The 21,107-nt window shown below is 40.1% G+C and overlaps 1 protein-coding gene across 1 annotated transcript in view; it reads right to left on the bottom strand.

The window, feature by feature from the left end:
• Nucleotides 1-19,753: 19,753 nt before the first annotated feature.
• LOC104306477 (polycomb group RING finger protein 3-like) overlaps nucleotides 19,754-21,107 on the bottom strand; it is a 228,071-nt gene continuing 226,717 nt past the window's right edge. Inside the window, exon 9 of the mRNA XM_054179250.1 lies at nucleotides 19,754-19,933. Within this exon, the coding sequence (XP_054035225.1) occupies nucleotides 19,886-19,933 (48 nt within the window). The 3' untranslated portion in view covers nucleotides 19,754-19,885. The remainder of the gene's footprint in view (nucleotides 19,934-21,107) is intronic.

Raw genomic sequence — 21,107 nt, 5'->3', positions numbered from 1 at the left:
ACCAGAATAATAAACAAGAAGAGCAACAATAAAAATAAAAATATTAAAACCAAAATATGACAAGCTAAAAAATCATAAGGATTGCTGACAAAATAGCTGTTAACAAAAGCATAAGAATTGCTAGTAATTAATAAAAAATAAGGATTATCAAGACTACTAGATTAAAACAGAAATTCTATAAAAAAAAGGAAGACGTCAAGAAAGTTAAAATGCACAATAATAATAAAAGGAATTAATAGAAAAGCAGGTTACAAAATATAATAAAAAAGCAAAGATACAAAATAAAAGTAGAAAATAGATTAAATGAACTAAAGATGCAAAAAAAAAAATTGAAGAATATAAGATCAAATAAAATAAAGGATTAAATACTGGATTAGAAAAAAAAGGGGTTAAAATAAAAGGTGATTAGAATAACAAATTAAAATACAGATTGAAAGTTACAATGACAAAATGCAAATGGTAATTAGGAAAGTAAACAAGAGATAAATTTTAAAAACAAATGACAAGTAGGTTGCCTCAAGCTTTCTTTCCTGCTACCTGTGATCATCGCAATAAACAACAGCAGAGGAATCAAGACTATGAGGACACAGCATCTCCCATGAAGCTGAACATCGATCATCTGGGATCACAAAAGTCATTCAGAAGAATGTACCATGGCACCATGTGAATTAGGACTGAATATTATGGTTGTTTGATAACTTTGTCTTCTCTCTTGTTAACTAGGGATAAAGTTTCATCTTTACATTTCGCCAAACAAAAAAAAGGGGGGGGAAAGAGAGAATACCCCCACAGCAGAAAAAATTAGCTCATGGTAACCCTAGAGATGCTGTAACCCTAGAAACATCAACCCTAGAAGTGCTGTAACCCTCTCACCACAAGACACACAGCACAACTGTCATGAAAATGACAGTCAGCAAACCTGCCTAGCAGTGACCTCAACGACTGTCACGATGATCCAAGATGTCAACAGAAAGCATCTAACTTCTAACCGAGTGTCGTGACTGCTTAACTGTTGTGTGAATGTGAAGAGATCAGAATTACTAGGATGAGCAAAACCACCTTATTTTGTATAATTTTATATTGGGCAAGCAATGAAGCTCTTTTTGCTCTTGCTGTTTTCCTGCAGATTTCTGTCTGTGAAGCTAGAGCCTGGCCAGATCTACCTTTACAGATTAAAGAAATCTTGCTGCCATTAAGCAGTTGATGATTTTTGACCATCCTAGAGAAAATAAAAATGCAACATACCCCTAAAGCAGATTGTAAAACATAGTGCTAAGGATTGCATTTGTGTCTTAATCTCTGTGTGCAATGTGTTCAGGCATAATCAAGTCTTCTCTGTCAATGAGTGAAATGTAAAGACTGGAACTATTAAGATCTCAGTTCTTCTTTACAATGTCTGTTATCTTTGACCATGTATTATGCCAACGCTGTTAGAACATTCTAACTAGTTCAACTTAAGAACCGTGCCTTGTATGAGTGACATGGGCCAACATGACAGGCAGTAACAAATTTTGTTTGAGCTTATAGACAGTGGGTTATACAATTGATAGAAGAAGTTTTAAGGTTTTTAGGTATCATTGTATTAATTTTGATTATTGATAAGCCTGAATGTATTGTGTAGAGTTATATAAGGCCTTATTTGTATTAAAGAAAACGGGGGAATTGTTGAGGAATGGCTTGTAAAGACATGGTTCTATGGAATTATGGTTTGAACAAGAGCATGTAGGCCGGACTCCATCTTGTTATTTACTGCTCACAGTAAGCTAGTGTGTTGATGCAGCCAGGCCACCGTGGCCTTGTAGCTGTGCCTGCAGCTGCCTGAAAAGGATAACAGGATACCAAAGCAAGGTCACTACGCCCTTACAGGCGATAACAAGTAAAGAAGAATGTAAAACAGAATTCTTGTGATTATCTCATCAGGATGGGAAAGCAGGATGTTTAACTGCAGAAGGTGGGGTTGGCAGCTAGGCTACTGTATATAAGAAGTGTCTGATGCTCAATAAAGTTGGATTTCGTGGATCATATTGATCGTTTCCGACCCCTTCTTGCGACAAAATTCTTCACCCTGAGCGTGGTGAAGCCCTGGAATGGGTTGTCCAGGGAGGTGGCCGAGGGCCCATGCCTGGAAGTATTCGAGACCAGGCTGGACAAGGCTCTAGCCTGCCTGACCCAGTATGAGGAGTCCCTGCCCATGGTAGTGTGGTTGGAACTAAATGATCCTTGTGGTCCTTTCCAACCCTGACTCATTCTACCAGTCTATGATTCCACATATTTTGTAGCTAATTATTTGTTTGTTTTTAATGTGAGCTATTGTCAAATTTTTAATTAATTTTCTGTGGTTTTTTAAATATTTTTAAATCAATTTTTAATAAATCTGTTTAATTTTGTTTGGATTTTATTATGTATATTATTTTTGTTTTCTAAGTTATTTGAATATGCCTTTTCCACCATTTTTACATGGCTTTAATTGTTTTGTTCAATTTTTAACTTCTTTTTATTTCAAATTTTTTTTGTAATTTATTTTTATATGTTTTCTGTTTAATTCTAATTTGGTTCATTTTATTTTGTATTGTATTTTTAATGTATTTCTTTTATTAGGTATTATTTTTTCTTGTTATTTTATTCCATTTTTAGTTATTATTTTCTATTCTGAATTTATTAATTATTTTTATTTGTTTAATATTTTTATTTTTAATCTAATTCCCTTGTTTAATCTGTAATTAATTTTGAATTTTGTTTTTTTATTATTTTTTATACCGTTTTAATGTATTTTTATTTTTTCCATTGTATTTCATTTTTCATCTATACTTTTTAATTATCTTTGTTAATTCGTGCTGTTAATTGTAACCTAATTTTGACCTATTTTTTTTTACTAACTCTAATCTAACTTTTATAGTTTTTCTAATTAATTTTTGTTTTTCTTGTATTTTATTTTCAATTTTTTTGTTGTTGTTCTTTAAATTTTTATTATTATTTTTAATTTACTACATGTCACTTTTTAACTTATTTCTTTTTTACCTCCTTTATTATTATTTTTATTTTGTTATTGTAATTTTTAAATTTGTATTTTAATTTGTTATTATATTTAATTTTTTATTTTTAATTTTTAATGCATTTTTTATCTAGTACTTAATCTTTTTTTTATGTTATATTCTTTAATTATTTTTTATTTTGCATGTTTAGTTCATTTAGTCTATTTTCTATTTCAATTTGTATTTTTGCTTTTTTATTATATTTTGTAACCTTCTGCTTTTCTATTAATTCTTTTTTATTATTGTAGATTTTAACTTTCTTGATGTCTTCTTTTTATAGAGTTTTTGTTTTAATCAAGTAGTCTTGATAAGCCTTATTTTTATTTATTGCCAACAATTCTTATGTTTTTGTTAACAGCTATTTTAGTCGGTAATCCTTATGATTTTTTAGTTTCTCATATTTAGTTTATAATATTTTTTATTTTTATTGCTGACCTTCTTTTTATTATTCTGTTATTTAGTACTCTATTCTGTTATTTAGTACTCTATTTTTTGTATCCAGAGTTTTTGTACTTTTGTTATATTTTGGTATGTTTAAATTTTTTGTTCGCACTTGTGACCGTTTTGTTCACCATTTTTTTGTATATTTTTGTATTTTTTGTATTTTTTGTAGTCTATGTCTAAGAAGGAAATATAAAGACGTTACATAAGCTAAAGAACACCTTAGAAAATTAATACCTATTCACTACAAACCTTAACATTATTACAATATTACATGGAGCTCCTTTGAAATGCTTAAGCACACAACTAAGAAGGTTCAAACCATATCTTACAAGGTGAACTCATTACTAAGTACTTACACTTTACTACAATTACTATGTATTAACTACCTATAAGTACCAAATGCGTACCATTCATTATGCTTACCAGGAAAACTTAGCAAAACTCTAAATAACAAATCTCTTGAGGACATTGCAATCAGAAATGAAGAAATGAAGAAATTAGTACTGGAACTTTTAATCAGAGCAGAGCTGATGTCGACAAGAGTCGTACCAGAAAATTGTCCTTTGTCTGGGGGTGGGGGTAGGGGTGGGGGTGGCTAGCAAGGTGTGCCCTAGTTGCTATTGCTTTTCTGTATTAGGGTCTTAATGACTTGCAGCCTATTTTGTCTGAGCAACCATTGTCCCACCCAAACTGAATTATCTGTTTTCCATTTTAATTTGCTGACCAGTAGTCGCTACAGAAAAGGAAGAAAAATAACATTTTTACTCCTAGCTGACTTAAGGCATGTCAGCCCATTAGAGCAACTGGAAGGGTTAACACAGACAGTCTTACAGTGACTGATTTGCAGTTGTTAAAGCTAATTGCACTGGCTCTTTGCTAACCCAGGTTGTTTGGATACCTTTTAACCTCATGACTTCAGCATTTGCCATGAGCAACGGCTAGTGACCATTCCATTTATGACAAGGCATAATGATGACATCGTCTCCAGTATCCACAATCATTGAAAATTATATAATGTGTCCACAAGGGTGTCTGACAGATACAATCTGTTCCAGTTTTCCCTTCTGGATTTCTAGGGCAAATGAGATATCAGGCATATCGGTGGAACCCAAGCATTCTTGCCCTAGGATCCTGTTAGAAGTTTAGGCACTCGGGACTCAAATGATATTAGCTGAACAATTTCTGTCCCAACAAGAGTGCTAACAGGAGAGGTAATGGTATAGAGCATAATTTTCATAGCCCAGTCATAATCAGAATGTATTGAACCAGGAATTATAAGGATGCCCTGCCTAGAGGTAGACAACCTGCCAAGTAACAGAGCACAGGGTCTGTGACCCAAAGGACCGTATCAATTGAACTCAACAACGCTTTGTGGATTCAAAAGTGGTATGCGGCTGTTGGTAGTTCCGCTAGACGCTGTAAGAGGATGGCTGCGAGGGGAGGTGCGGTCCAAGCATCCTGGTTTGGGGTCGTCGCGGGGTATCTTCGTGCTGAGTGAGCAATCTCCCTGCCTATGACAATCTAGAGTAAAATGATTATAGATCTGTGACAGTGGATACTTTCGAGACTGTCCAGCAGTCAGGCAATTTTGATTTAAAGTACCTAGGTTTCCCAGAAGCACTATGATTTCCACCCAGGTTGTTTCCCTTGTGCAGTGGTCATGCTGGTGGTTTCAGGACTGCTTCTATGGCCGTGGTTAGATACATTGCTGTTTATCGATGCTTCCTTCATTGTTGCGTCCTTCTTTGTTGCGTCCAGCAATCATGAGACAGTGGCACCTGTTGATACAATGCTGAAAACCTGCTCATTTTTTTCATTGGCATTGTCAAATGCCAAAATATCCAGCATTTCTGCCTTCATATCATGAGTCAGATCTGAGTGACTTATGTAAGGTATCAACAAAGGAGCCAAATGGTCCTCATAGACCCTGCTGAGCAGTGAAAAGCACAGGGTCAGAGTTATTGTCCTGGATTCTCGACCACTCTTAGATCGCTAAGTCCTGACTTAACTACAAAGCCTTATCAGGAAGCAGCAGTTGCTGATATGATCTAAAAAAAATGTCTTGCCCCATCGAGGTGGGTAGCAGTGACACCTTGTAAAAGGTCTGCTGGCTGCCGGGGCATGGCTTCCGAGGCATTTGCAAGTGAATTGCCACTTAATTGAGAAGTTGCAAGGCATAGTATTGTTTGTGACCCTCTGCTTGCTGACATGAGTTGAAAGTCAGAGGGCACTCTCTTAGGATGCAGCCTTTTTGCAATCAGGATATCATCCATAGACTTACAGGTGCGAAAGTCACAATAAATCTATCTAAATGAGAGCAAAAGCCAAGCCAGAGAATTCTGGCATGCTGGGACCACCCATTGATACTGGTGGGTGGAGTCTGCCTTAATCGATGACTCAGTAGGCGTAGGCTTTGTGGAAACCTCCGGATGTAAGTGAATTGTAGGGAAACAATCCTTCAGATGAATAATAGCCAGGTCCCAATTTGAGGGGACCGGGAGGTGGGGGGCCAGGTTGCAAGGCACCCATCTCCTCCAGGATCGAGTTGATTGGTCTCAGACCATGTAATAAACACCATTTGCTAACAGAAGTGACAAAAGGGATTAACAAATGTGTTGAAAACAACTGATTGATTACAGCAGTTGTGTATCCTGACTGTAACCCATAGGGAGCTATGGCTTGTCTAACTTCCATTAGCATTTGTCAGTCCAGAGATTGTTACATCCGTTGTTGACCTGTACCACAGGAAATGCATGTACAGGCTGTGACTACATTTCCCACAATACCTTTCCACCAATGCAATGGGACAGTTCCCTGCCCCTCCCGATCGACTTATCGGAATGTGATTGAAGCCACCGTCGTTGGAATGCCGTACTCTGTTGATAACGCCTGGAGTGTAGGAACCAGGGGGGTGGGTATCATCGCTGGAGCCACGGGTGTGGGACCACACACCAGAGCCGCCGGGGCCACCAGCATGGGGGGGAATGCCAGAAGAGTTGACAGGGCCACTGCCAAGGGGGTGGCAGCAGGGACTATCGCCGGAACCGCCGGGATGGGAACCCGCACCAGAGCCGCCGGGGCTACAGGCATAGAGGGGAATGCCAGGAGAGTTGACGGGGTGGGCACCGCTGGCAGGGCGGGTGTCACTGCCGGGGTGGGTGCCACTGCTGGGGCGGATGCTGCTGGAATAGGCGCCGTTGCTGTGGTGGGAGCCACAACCGGGGTGGCCGGGGCCCGTGGGTGGGGTATGGCCGCAAAAATGCCGTAGTCAGGTGTCTGCAAACGCTCCATCTTTCCCAAGAGGAGCTGTAGAGCAGAATCAGCAGAATCTGGTCTCCTGGTATGGGGCATCCCGTCTTCCAAATCCAAGCCATCGCTAGCGGTATCAGAGGAAGATGTTGATGAAGAGGATCGAAAACGCTGAGCCACAGGCTTCACTGTCTTTTTACGGCTTTTTCTCTGCTTGGGGCGGGCGGCAGTGGTGGTGCCTAATAAAGACGGTGTGGTCACCAAGATGGCGGACATGGCGTCTCCTTTCTCTAATTCCTCATACGTAGTGACCTCCATTTTGATTTCTCACGCCTTATCAGTTCGATCTGGATTCGCTTCTTCCGCTATTGACGTGCCAGGAGCAGATTTATCCGCGCAAAAGGACGGTAGCAAGAGGGCCGCGATTCATGTATTGTGAAGAGTAGTGGGTGACTGAAATTGTGCGGATGCTGGCAGACAGTATGCAGGGAGAGAGGAGGGGGGCGGCGGGTGGGGGATGCCTTCCAAATCTCCCTTGTTCATCTTGGTTAGAAACAAACGCTGCTGCAGCTGAATCTGCACCAACAAGGTGCTGAGATACATCCTGTACTCTGCAGATGCAAACTGCTTGATGACGAGATTAATTGAAACTAATGAAAACATTGTTGAGGTAAACCCTAAAGGGAAAAGGCTAGCACCAAATTGCATGTTCCAAATGATGTGCCTTCTGGAGTCACTCAAAATGAGCATTTGAATTCTGGCCTGCCTCTTTCCTGTGCTGAGATACATGCTGTACTGCCCGAGCAGCAAGAGACCTGGTTAGGAAAGCCAAAGCAGAGTTTGAATTGAATCTAGCCAGGGAGGTTAAAGGGAACACGAAGAATTTCTACAGGTATATTAACGGCAAGAAGACGACTAGGGAAGGTGTGGGCCCCCTCAGAAAGGGAACTGGTGTAATGGTCACAAGTGATGTGGAAAAGGCTGAGGTACTCAATAACTTCTTTACCTCCGTCTTCAATGCAAGGGCCTCCAGCCACACTCCTGGAGTCATGGGAGATTATGGCAGGGACCAGGAGGAAGAACTGCCCATCATAAGTGAAGATCAGGTTCGTGATCACCTTAAGAACCTGAAAGTGTTCAAGTCCATGGGACCCGATTGGATACACCCACGGGTACTGAGAGAACTGCCAGATGAGGTTGCTAAACCCCTCTGTTATATTCCAAAAGTCATGGCAGTCTGGGGAAGTCCCCACAGACTGGAAAAGGGGAAACATTACTCCCATTTTCAAAAAGGGTAAGAAGGAGGAACCAGGAAACTACAGGCCAGCCAGTCTCACCTCTGTTGCCTCGAAAGATCATGGAGCAGATCCTGCTGGAGGCACTACTGACTCAGAAGAATAGTGAAGAGGTGATTGGGAACAGTCAGCATGGCTTCGTCAAGGGCAAATCCTGCCTGACAAACCTGGTGGCCTTCTATGAACATGTGACAACATTAATAGATGAGGGGTGAGCAACTGATGTCGTTTACCTGGACCTGAGTAAAGCCCTGTCCCGCACCACATCCTGGTCTCCAAACTGGTGAAACATGGGTTTGATGGGTGGACCACTAGATGGATAAAGAACTGGCTTGATGGCCGCACCCAAAGAGTGGCTGTCAATGGGTCCATGCCCCAGTGGAGGCCAGTGACAAGTGGAGTCCATCAGGGATTAGTCCTGGGACCTGTCTTGTTCAACATCTTTGTTGGTGACATGGACAATGGCATTGAGAAGGCTGGGGAGGGACTTCTCAGGATATCAAGCTCTGAGTCAATTGAGAGTCCCTGTTTCCCTTTCTTCACTTCATCTGCGAAGAGACAAACTCTTTTCTGATTTTCTTGTTTCCTGATTTTCTTGGACTTCTGAATCATCTATATCTGAGGATAGCCAGAATGGACTATGAACTTTGCTTACAAATTGTAGATATTGTTTTAGATTGGATGGACAGTACGAACTGCCAATGCAATTGTTTAGAAGGGGTGGATTGTGACAGTTTTGGGCTATGCCTTTAAGAAGGACAGTTACTGAAACACTCTATTTGAATGTTTCGGTGTGAAAAGGAAACCAAAGGTAATTCTAAATGAATTTCATTGGTAGATTGGTATCAATGCAACTTTAAATTTTAGTGAGGGAGTCCTATTGGTAAAACTTTCCTGTGGACCTGCACTTTATTGGCTGTTGTGATGCAGTATCCATCCATGGATGATTTACCGTGCAACCCTCAGAAATGGTCCACTGTGGAAGAGGGCATCAAGCATTTGTGGGAGTTTGCTATGAGAGAAATAATTCATGGAAATTATGGTACACAGAATTCTTATGAGATTCCTGTGAGAACAGCTCTTTCTAAGAAGCTTATTAAGTTTGCTCCTTCTTCCCAAGCTAATATTTTGGCAAGCAGAATTGTAGCAAGAAACTATGGGGGAATGCCTCCTATGGTTGGTTATTTTACTGATCAAATGAGGTAGTTGGTCTCAAGCATAAAAACTCTGTCTGGAGAGATAAAGGATGGCATGAAAGAACTGAAGGAGGAATTTAAGACCTTGTTGCAGTTTGGGCTGGGTGCCCTCTGCTACGTGGGGTGCTTCCTGTGTCCAGAGGTCCAGCCCAGTGGGTGGACACAGGAAACTAGATATTTCCTACCATAATTCTCTGCACCACTATAAGATTCAGTGTGGGGTCTGGCACTTCCTCTTTCTTCCCTCTGCCACCCGGTAACTTGGGGGAGATGTCTCCCGGCCTGGGCCTGGCTAGGCCCAAGGCCACAGGGGGATGGGCAGTCTCAGATCTGGCCAGCTGAGACTAGCCTAGCAGTGGAGTGGGAAGGGGGGGAAGAAGGAGCCCTGGGGGTCTTGGGTGTACCCTCAGGTGGGGATGGGGTGTTTCTGGGTCTGCTTTGGGATCCCTTTTGTCACTGTGCTTCTGGCTCTCTGTAAACACACTGCTTTCCATTTAAACTTTTCATCACTTTTGCAATCCATTTATTTGAGTTGTTATTTCTGCCTGTGGTGGGGAGGGGGTCTGCCTCAACCCTTCATATTCTTGGTGTAGCTGGCAGGAGTTGCTGGGCCCCATCCTCTTTAACATCTTCATTGATGATCTGGATGAGGGGGTTGAGTCAGTCATCAGCAAGTTTGCAGATGACACCAAGTTGGGAACAGATGTTAGTCAGTTAGAGGGTGGAAAGGCTCTGCAGAGGGACCTTGACCGACTGGACAGATGGGCAGAGTCCAATGGGATGGCATTTAATAAGTCTAAGTGCCGGGTGCTGCACTTTGGCCACGGCAACCCCATGCAGAGCTACAGGCTGGGGTCAGAGTGGCTGGAGAGCTGCCAAACGGAGAGGGACCTGGGGGTGCTGATTGACACCCGCCTAAACATGAGCCAGCAGTGTGCCCAGGTGGCCAAGAAGGCCAATGGCATCCTGGCCTGTATTAGGAATAGTGTGGCCAGCAGGAGCAGGGAGGTCATTGTGCCCCTGTACTCTGCATTGGTTAGGCCACACCTTGAGTACTGTGTCCAGTTCTGGGCCCCTCAGTTTAGGAAGGACATCGAGACACTTGAACGTGTCCAGAGAAGGGCAACAAGGCTGGTGAGAGGCCTTGAGCACAAGCCCTATGAGGAGAGGCTGAGGGAGCTGGGATTGTTTAGCCTGGAGAAGAGAAGGATCAGAGGCGACCTCATTGCCCTCTACAACTACCTGAAGGGTGGTTGTAGCCAGGTGGGGGTTGGTCTCTTCTCCCAGGCAACCAGCACCAGAACAAGGGGACACAGTCTCAAGTTGTGTCAGGGGAGGTTTAGACTCGAGGTGAGGAAAAAGTTCTTCACTGAGCGAGTCATTCGTCATTGGAATGGGCTGCCCAGGGAGGTGGTGGAGTCGCCGTCCCTGGAGGTGTTCAAGGGGAGATTGGACGTGGCGCTTGGTGCTATGATCTAGTTGTGAGGTCTGTTGGAACAGGTTGGACTTGATGATCCTTGGGGTCTCTTCCAACCTTAGTTACTGTGATACTGTGATACTGTGTGATACTGTGAGTTGGAATTAGTTGTTGTGGTCACTCACAGATAGGATTGCAAAAGATAAGAGAGTTTAAATTTAGTTCTAGGCGTCATTTTGGGTTTTGGAAGTTGGGGCTCAAGTTTTGTTGCCGTGGTGATTATGTGAGCTTCTTGTGGATTGCAGGGGGACACCTGGTGCGTGGCCGATGGCACGGAGCCCCTCCTGCTGTTTTAAGCAGGGGTGGTTCTTGACCATCAGCACTGGGGTACTGCTTGAGAATGCGGAACCTGCCCTCCCTCCACCTTTGTTCTCTGTGGGGCGGTAGAAGCGGCGGGGAGTGAAGTGGGGGAGGGGCAGTGGCGAGCAGATCAGAGTGAGGTCCGTTCTCGCTGCGGGGATAGGGCCAGCCGCGGCGAGCGGGTGAGCCCAGCTCCCGAAACCCAAGAGGGTGAATGGGGACTCCAGCTGGAAAGCCATTCTCAAGGGCCCTGAGGACACATTTATGGCTTTCGCTGGAGGAGCCGTTTGAATGCCCGAGGGGTGGAGGCGATTTTGATTCTGTACCGCGGTGGTAGAGGTGGCCGGAGCCCTGCTGTATGTTGAGTGGCGGTGGCAGGCCCAGCCATGCGCTTGGAGCGGCAACGGCGGCCCCCGGCCGTCCACTCGGGCTGCGGTGGGGGCGGCTCTAATCTCTTCCCTGATTTTTTCAGACGAGTTCCGAAAATGGCGCCTAGCACCTGGCTCCACCTCCTTCCTTCTCAGTAGGTTGTGGTGCAGTCCCTACCACTTTCGGGGGAGGGTTGTGTAGCTGGATGCTGTCACACCTCGGTACATGAATGCCCAGTGGTTGGTTCAGTGTGGGGTGAATCCAGCCCATTTGCTGAGGAAAAAGCTGTCCAGCTAGCTCTTGAAATAGCTGAACATGAGAGATGGCCAAAGCTTTATCTCTACACAGATTCATGGATGGTAGTCAATGCTCTGTGGGGTTGGCTAAAGGACTGGAAAAATAATGGATGGCAGAGGCAAGGAAAGGCTATTTGGGCTGCTGATCAGTGGCAAGACATTGATGCTCGCACTGAGAGAATTCTAGTGAAGGTGAGACACTGATACATACCTAGGACTAAAGCTAATGAGGAACAGCAACACAATCATCAAGCAGATTTCACTGCGAAGGTTTCTCAAGGCGATGCAAACTCTGATCTCGATCTTGACTGGAAACATTGAGATGAACTATTCTTAGCTCGGTGGGCTCACGATTCATCAGGACATCAAAGCAGAGATGCAGCCTACCAGAGGGCTCATGACAGATCCATTGACATTTCCATGGATGCTATCATGCAAGCCATAGATGACTGTCACATTTGAGAGAACAGAACTCATTTCAAAAACAATCTTGTAAAAGACTGGGCCAAATGGCATGGCAATAAGTGGATATTCCACATGGGATGGATGTTTGAAAAACTGGGAGAAACATCTAGCACAAGCAACCTGGCTGGTAAATTGTAGAGGTTCAGTAACTAGAGCTGGACCTGCACACTCATATTTTTTACAAAAGGTAGAAGGTCATAAAGTTCCTGTTATTCAAGAAAAGAATCTCTTGGGGAAAACTGTTTGGGTATTTTCTCCTTCCGGAGAGGCCAAACCTGTCTGAGGGGTGGTTTCTGCTGAATGTCCTGGTCACACTTACTGGGTGATGCAAGAGAATGGTGAAATTCAGTGTATTACACAAAGAAATCTAACTTTAGCTGAGAGAGTTTAAATTCAGAGTTTTGTATAGATACAACGTCTTGCCCAAAGGAAGAATCCATGGGGAATCTATGGTGCACAAACCCTGAGAGCCCTGAGTCACCTGAAAGTCCCTGTTCGTTTTCTTCATTTCGTCTGTGATGAGACAAACTGTTTTCTTGTTTCATGTTTTTTGAACTTTTGAATCATCTACATTTGAGATCGACAGAATGGAGGATGAACTGAAAATATGAACTTTATTTACTCATTATTGTAGATATTGTTTCAGATTAGATGGATAGTATTAGGAAGCAAAGGAATTATGTAGAAGGGGTGGATTGTGGTAATTTTAGGCTGTGCCTAGAAAATTTTCCACAGATCTTGAGCAGAAAGTGGTAGAATGTAAATAATCACTATTGGTTGTGAAAAGGAAAATAATTATAAGCTCTAAATAATCCCATCGGACAGATAACAAATATATGCTATCTGTGTATACTAACTTTCTCTTTTTGCTTCCTCCACTCTGGCTGGTGCTTCTGCTGGGGTTTTTTGCTGACCTTGGCTGCTTTTCTTTGTTGTGGGTAAGTACTAACAAACAACTCTGCTCTTTCTCTTGTCCTGTGTGTACAGGAGGGTAGGGAAGGGGGAAAACTATTAGTAGCCCCCTGGTTCTGGCCAGGGGAGTTCTTCTGCTGTTTATAAATTATACATATATGTAAATAGTGTATATTTTGTACATATTCATTGCATTTTGTTTTAGATTGTAGTTTTGCTTATAAATACAGCTTCATTTGCTTTCTGACTGAGCTTGTCTGACAATTTTATGTTGGGGGGTAATTTCAACCCACCACACTGAGCTGAGTAAGATAGGAATAAAGATTGATTATAGAACCATGCATGTCATTCTTGTTCCAGTCACACTGTGTGTATTTAAAAACATAAAGGACTAGCTTTCATAATATAGGAGGGGCAGGGAGGGAGAATGTAATGGAACAACTACTACCAGACTGGCAGTTTTTCAGTTAGCTTTTTTACTTTTATTAACAAGCATATAATACTATATTTGGCAAAACACTGGATACAAGCATCACTATCATAAAATCAAAACATTGAGCAATAATCTCAAAAGGCTTCTTCAGATCAAAACTAGCCACCAATAGTACAAATATCACACAGGAAACAGTAGTAAAAAAAAATCTCAAGTGTAACCAAATGAAAAAATTATATTATATTATATTATATTATATTATATTATATTATATTATATTATATTGTATTATATTATATTATATTATATTATATTATATTATATTATATTATATTATATTATATTATATTATATTATATTATATTATATTATATTATATTATATTATATTATATTATATTATATTATATTATATTATATTATATTATATTATATTATATTCCAGGTTGAAAGAGACCTTCAAGATCATCGCAATCACTCTCTCTGTATAGAACTTCTTCCTAACATCCAGTCTAAACCTCCCCTGGCACAGCCTGAGATTGTATCCTCTTGTTCTGGTACTGGCTGCCTGGGAGAAGAGACCAACATCCGCCTGTCTACAATCTCCCTTCAGGTAGTTGTAGAAAGCAATAAGGTCACCCCTGAGTCTCCTCCTCTCCAGGCTAAGCAACCCCAGCTCCCTCAGTGTTTCCTCATAGGGCTTATGTTCCAAACCCCTCACCAACTTCGTTGCCCTTCTCTGGACTCCAGCAAGTCAACATCCTTCCTAAACTGAGGGGCCCAGAACTGGACACAGTACTCAAGGTGCGGCCTAACCAGTGCAGTGTACAGGGGCAGAATGACCTCCCTGCTCCTGCTGGCCACAGTGTTCCTGATGCAGGCCAGGATGCCATTGGCTCTTTTGGCTGATTGGGCACACTGCAGGCTCATGTTCAGCCTACCATTGACCAGTACCCCCAGGTCCCTCTCTGTTAGTTTCAGTATATTTATTATGCCACTTATCAAGGATAATAACTTGGTGATCGGACTGGTTTATTGTCCTTTAACCTTAATTGAATGTTGTTGCAAAAAAAGAGCAAACTCTTTTTGTCCAATTAAATTACTTGGATAAAATAAATTTATTAAACAAATGCTTTTCATGTTAAAAGGTACAGAAACATCAGTCTGTCCATCAAAAATTAGGACTTCATCTTGCAGACACACATTTAAGCAATTTTGTTCACATGAATGATTTCACTGCTTTCAGTGGAACCATCTAGGTTAGTAATAAAGTTACTTCTGTAAGAATTTGCAGAATTTGCCTTTTAGTCCCTATCTTGAAGTCTGACCTCAGCAAATCATGGTGGCTTCAAAAGGTTTCTAAGAAGCCTTGAGGATCCACTTAAGTAGCTCAAATAACAAGAAAAGAGTTTTAAATTTGTGTATAGGCATGTCAAACTTCATTGTAAAAATATGACTGTTGGCTTCCCACAAAAGGCAGGTATCTAGAGAGTGTCTATACATGATTAGAGATTTTGATGGAAGCAGACATTAAAGTATATTTCCATGCTGATGTTAGGCACCTTAATGCTCTCTCTGCAGCTTAAAGAGTCAGAAGTCAATATCTCTCAAATACAGTTAAGTGAATTGTATGTAAAGATTCTAGTACATATGACCTTTTTTTCTTGTTATTAACTTCAGGCAGAAAAACTGAAGCAAGGATTGTATTACCATTTCTGGTGAATTTAGATTTTCCTGTAAAATTCAGGTTTATGTACTAAATTCATTTAAATACTGCTGAGAAAACATATTTATTAACATTAACGTGTTACTGTACAGACTAGTTGGCTATTTTCCATTATATTTAACTCAATGGTAAAATTCATATAATTGAAAAATAGGCTAGCTGCATTGTTCCATTTACCATCCACTAGTAAAAAAGTAAATCTCTTAAGACTAATTATGCTATTATAACAACAGAGTCAGAAAAGTTTTCAGAGGCTCATAGTCTATTTAAAAAAAAATTGTACCATCATAAATGTAGTTTCATTTTTGCAGTTCCACATTCCCAGAGGTGACAGTGTTGTGTATATTATTGCAGAAACAATTAAAAAAAATATTCTCAAATTAGATGACACACAAAGGTACTAGACATAATAATGGCACAAACCAATTTTGGATAGGCTGCATCTTTTGCATATTAATGGCACAATTCGTATTGAAGTTCCTTGCTAGATAATCCATTTTAAAATATTTCTGATAGGTAGTTCTTGCACTTAAAGATTTTACAAGCCCATAACATTCCAAGTTTTATTCTTAAAAGAAACACAAAAAAATCAAGAAACCACAAATTAAAATCCCATGCAAAAACCCACTGAATGTATATATGAAAATACCGATGTATGTTGCATTTCAATTTAGAAGTACATGCTACATTTACAGTTTAAGCATATGCTTTATAAATGCATGTTTCTGACCCGTGCACAAAAGACTAAGCAAAGCCCTTTAGCCATAATTAGCAGACATACAAATAAAAGCCTTTTAAACTTAATATAACAAGAAGAAGCTGTAAACCTTTACAGTTTTATATGCTTGCAAATAAAGCTGGATCTTTGAAACAAAAAATACTCTAATGATAAAACAGATAATATAATAAATAATTTCTATAAAGTTAATTTTCCCAAGCTCCCAAATCTTATTTAAATTCATTTTGTGTGTGTGTGAATTATCTATTTTTAATGAAAACTATATCTAATGAGACTCTGAGTCTCATTGCTGCTGAGGATAATCCTACAAAGATACCATAATTTTACCGTAATTATTTACCAGTGTAAGTGGTTGTAAAAATTACTTTGCAGTAATACTGTATTAAGATCAAAATAAATTAATCATGATCTCATCAGGATTCAAGAAATATTTATACTGAGACAAACTTTCAGATTTAGAAACAAAAAAAAAAAAAGAGAGTATTGTTGTAGCAAATATAATCTTGACATTAAATCAATTGTTTCTTAAGTTTCAAAGTAAAACAGAACTTTGACCCCAAGGCCAGCCTCTGACTTGAATTCTGCAAAGAAATGTTGCAGACAACATGCCATCCCTCCCCATGGGAAATAGGTTTTGTATTGAAGATATCTATTGTGACATGATGTGACCAATAGTGTTGTGGTTGGTTTTTTGTTGTTGTTTGTTTTGTTTTTAAAGGAATTGTTGAAGCATTATCAGGTTAAACACATCACAAAAGCAGTTACAATTATCAGTAATCATCAGCTATAGGTGTTAACATTGGCTACAGATGTGTACTTATATAAACATATTTAATTTTTTTATATAGCACCGTAACAAATTTAAGTGATTCCAAAAGTAGTTACAAACTTGCAAACATATATTATGTACTATAGACTGTTAGAGCAAGGTTTAGAACTGAATGGCAGCAAGCTGTCTTAATTTATGTTTGTAAATGCTAATCTCTTTCATTTATAGAGGTACACAGGGAAACACTAAAATCCCAATAAACTTCAACAGAACTGTATCAACATCTGATCTTGCAATAAGGTTCCACAGTGTACATATACCGAGGTAGACCGATCACAAATATATTCATTAAACCCTTAGACTGTAGCTGAATGATGAATTAGGTATTTACATAGTCTATGGGTGTGGGCTCCACGTCTGTGGAGTGCATAGAGGATGGGTGTTTAGAACCATATTTGCACTCTCTCGAGGCCTCACCAACTGGAATCAGCCCCTGATTTATACTGAATTGTGACCGTTTGAGGCTGTGCCTTTAAGAAAGGGACAGTGCTGGGACACTGGCTGAATATTTTGTAAATATTGATATTCTAAATGAATTTCATTAGTGGATTGATAGAATGCAGCTTTAAGTTTTAGTGCAGTTAGAATCTTGTTCAGAGTGTGTGTGTGTGTGTGTGTGTGTGTTCCTCTTCGCTCTCCCCTTCCAGCCTGTCTGCTTCTGGGCATCTAGCCAGAACGACCGCAGATAACAGATAAGCACTAATCCTGGAGGCCTACTAACTTTTTCTTCCTTATAACTGCCTTTTTCTCTCTCTAACCCTCTTTGGGGAAAAATGGAGGTAGGGGTTAGGGGGTACAGGGGGGAACCCCCCTCTGTCTGGAGGAGGGGGGTCTTGTTCCTGTATTTTTTTCCTTTGCTGTATATTTCTGTATATATATTGTAAATACTGTATATATTGTGTATACATACCCTGCATTTCCATATTGCTTATAAAATACAGCATTTCCTTTGCTTTTCTGGCTGAGTTAGCTGTGGGTTTTTTTAATTCCTTCTTAGTGGGGGAGAGAAAGCTGGGCCTTCTCTCTCAACCCACCACATGAATATACAATGATAAGCACATGAAGACCTCCAGAAAGGTCTATTATGTTAACTTACATATATATCCACATCCCCTCCATTCACTATTCTGTGAAAAGCTACCAAAAATAGAAACTAAATAGATCCCACCTGTCATCTTCTGTCATTTCTGTTAAAGCTAAAACCAGATAAAAGCTAAATTGTAGATAAGCAAGTCCAGAAAAAGTAAAGAAAAACCAAAGCAAACTTCTAATTCCATCACATACATGTTCTCTAAGCCTTGACACCAAGTCCTGTCTAACCCACATGTTCCAGAGATGGCAACATGTGTACAGAGATGGCAGTACTCCACTGGCCTTACTGTTGCTCTCTTGACCACTTCTACAATTCAGTAGACTTTTTCTTTCTCTTTGCATTTCTTTCAATTTCTTTACCATTCATCATCTATGGCCATAAATGAAAACAAGGGCATCATTTCCTTAGACAAACAAGTGAACTTAAAGCTTCCATCCGGCAACAGCAGAATTAGGAAAAGAAGTACTGAAAAATTCAATTAAGAAAAGCATGGGAGCAGAGCAATGTGGTGCTTGGAAAACTCAAGAAGAGGCAGTAGGATTTAGAATACTTGAATAAGCCTCTTACAAGATCAACCTCCTATTATCAAGTAACTTTAAGTAATGCTTTCTTGCAAAGTAGGGGAGCACAGCTAGAAGAACAGTGCTAACAGGTATACTGATTTTCCTAGCCATTGACATTTTATGAAAGAATAAAGTGTTTGATATAACTGCCAAAGAGTTAAAAATTATTGATAGCTTATCTTCTTTTTAGTTACTTAAGACCCCATGTCATACACACTCCCATCCATATTATATATAATGCATAAAGCTTGCAGAAGTCACTTTCAACTACTACCACATTTTAATGAATATGACTAGTATAAAAAGCCTTTCAATCAGTGTTGTCAACACTGCTAAGCACTACTGAAGGTGGATTCTCTAAGGTGTGCACGTCTGTACATAGACACACATAAACATATGGTAGTTTGCATCTATCCGGGCTTGACACAAGCAAAATTATCAGTTAAGGTCAGATGGTTTCCCTGTAATTTAATCTGACCTCAAAGATAAATAGTAATTCAGCTATAAACAGCTATGGTTTAATATAGAAAACAGTAAAAAAACCACAGAATTGGTTTGCAGTTAACTGAAGAGGTTTTAGCTAGTGAAATGGAAACTTGTGCAACATCAACAAAAGGTGCCAAACAGCCATAATTTTAAAAGCTGATGAAATATCAACTACTCCCTAAAGTAAATTTGACTTTTGCAAGCCCAAATCATATGTCATATTTGCTTTAAAATAATTTCACAAGTTCAGCACTTATGAGTATTTGTTACAATCAGATGTAATTTATGCCATGGCAAAATATTAAGATATATTTTTTTAAATCAAGAGAACGCATTTCAAATCAGCATGTGAAAGAGAGATATTAAATCATTACTGAAATACAAAATAAAAAACAAACATTGTGTAATACTAATAAAGTAATTGGATCTCCAGGCTGTTAGGAAGTTTTTAATGCAGCATAATAAATATCACCACTCATTGTATCATTGGGTATGTCCAATGCTCTGTAGAATGGCTTGATTAAAGTTGCAATAATTTGGATTATACACATAAAACAAGAACAACTCAGAAAAATATACTGAAACAAGTTGTAAAGATTAAAGACAAATAACTAAATGTAGTAATTTGGTGGTAAAAGCAATATTTTAAATGTCTCCCATATCATTTAAACTTATTTGTGTGTAACTCCAAATTGATCAATCAGGCTGAGCTCCATGGAACTGTGAAGTGTTTTCACTAACTGTAAACTCAGTGCTGGTAGAATTCTGCTGAGTCATAATTTATTTCATTTGTACAAAAATATTTTTTTTCCCCCAAAATCCATGTAGCATGTCCCTAGAAATATTCAGAAGGACAGTCTGCTATAGGAGTACTACGGTGTTCCAAAATTATTTTGCTGGTTCATGTCACATGAAAGTTAAGTGCTGGACTAAGGTGTCAGTCTCTGCAAAAAAAGATGTCCAGAAGGACAATACATTTCTCCTAGAGCAAGTCCATTTTGGGTCTGTAATGGAGCAGTAGAGGTGCTTTCTGTAAGACAGAATAATCAGACAAGTTAAGGAGCAAAATCAACATTAATTAATATACTTTATAAATAAAAATTATTCATGTCATAAAATAAAGCCTAGACAGAGTAGCTATATTTCAAAATTTCACCAATGTACTCCATCTACGGAGCCCCCTCCCCCACAAGAATCCTTCTACTTTTGTCTCAGTAATTGATTAACCTAGCTAATACTAGGTCTGGCCATGTAGAATAGAACCTGTTCCCATCAGAAACCAATCACAGACCCTTGGGGAAGAGCATTAAGAATAGGGCAAGTCAACAGCAATAGTTTCCAGAATGCTCCCCAATCTCAAAACAATTCAGGAATTCCCTAAGTCAGATGTAGAGCCTTGTATTAATAGTTCCCATCCAATAATTCTGTGAATTTACCCATTGCTTTTTTAAAGCTATGTAATTTTTTTACATTTACAGCATCCAGAGTTCTACAGTTCAAGTTTACATGACATAAAAATTGGTCATAAAAGCCTCTTCTGTGTGAATTTATGTGAATTGGCTCTTTAGGTACTTATGTACATGAATGGAGCAATAGTTACCAGAAAAGTACATGCTGAGAATCACAGGATGATTGAGGTTGAAAGGGACTTTTGGAGGTAATTTGGTCCAACTTCCCTGCTCACGCACGGTCACCTAGAGCCAGGTACGCAGGGCTATGTTTTCCCCAAGGAGGAAGACTCCAAAACCCACTGGGCAAGCTGTGCCAATGCTCGGTCACCCTCACACTCAAAAAGTGTTTCCTGATGTTTAGACAGAACCTCCTGCATTTCAGCTTCTGCCCATTGCCTCTTGTCCTGTCACTGGGCACCACTGAAAAGAGCCTGGCTCTGTCCTTTTTGCACCCTCGTTTTGGGTATTTATATACTATGAAGAGATCCCCCTGAGCCTTCTCTTCTCCAGCCTAAACAGCCCCAGGTGTCTCAGCTTTTCCTCACAGGAGAGAGACTCTAGTCCCTTAATCATCTTTGTGGTCCTGTGCTGGTCTCTCGAGTTTATCCATATCTCTCTTGTACTGAGGAGCCCAGAACTGGACACAGGACTCCAGGCGTGGCCTCACCAGAGTTGAGAAGAGGGGAAGGACCACCTCCCTCGACCTGCCAGAAATAATTTGCCTGATACATCCCAGGATACCATCAGCCTTCT

The sequence above is a fragment of the Dryobates pubescens genome (assembly GCF_014839835.1).
Source record: "Dryobates pubescens isolate bDryPub1 chromosome W unlocalized genomic scaffold, bDryPub1.pri SUPER_W_unloc_1, whole genome shotgun sequence".
In the NCBI taxonomy this organism is placed as follows: domain Eukaryota; kingdom Metazoa; phylum Chordata; class Aves; order Piciformes; family Picidae; genus Dryobates; species Dryobates pubescens.
Note: the sequence above shows the minus strand (reverse complement) of the source record. Positions and strands in the feature narration are given on the sequence as shown.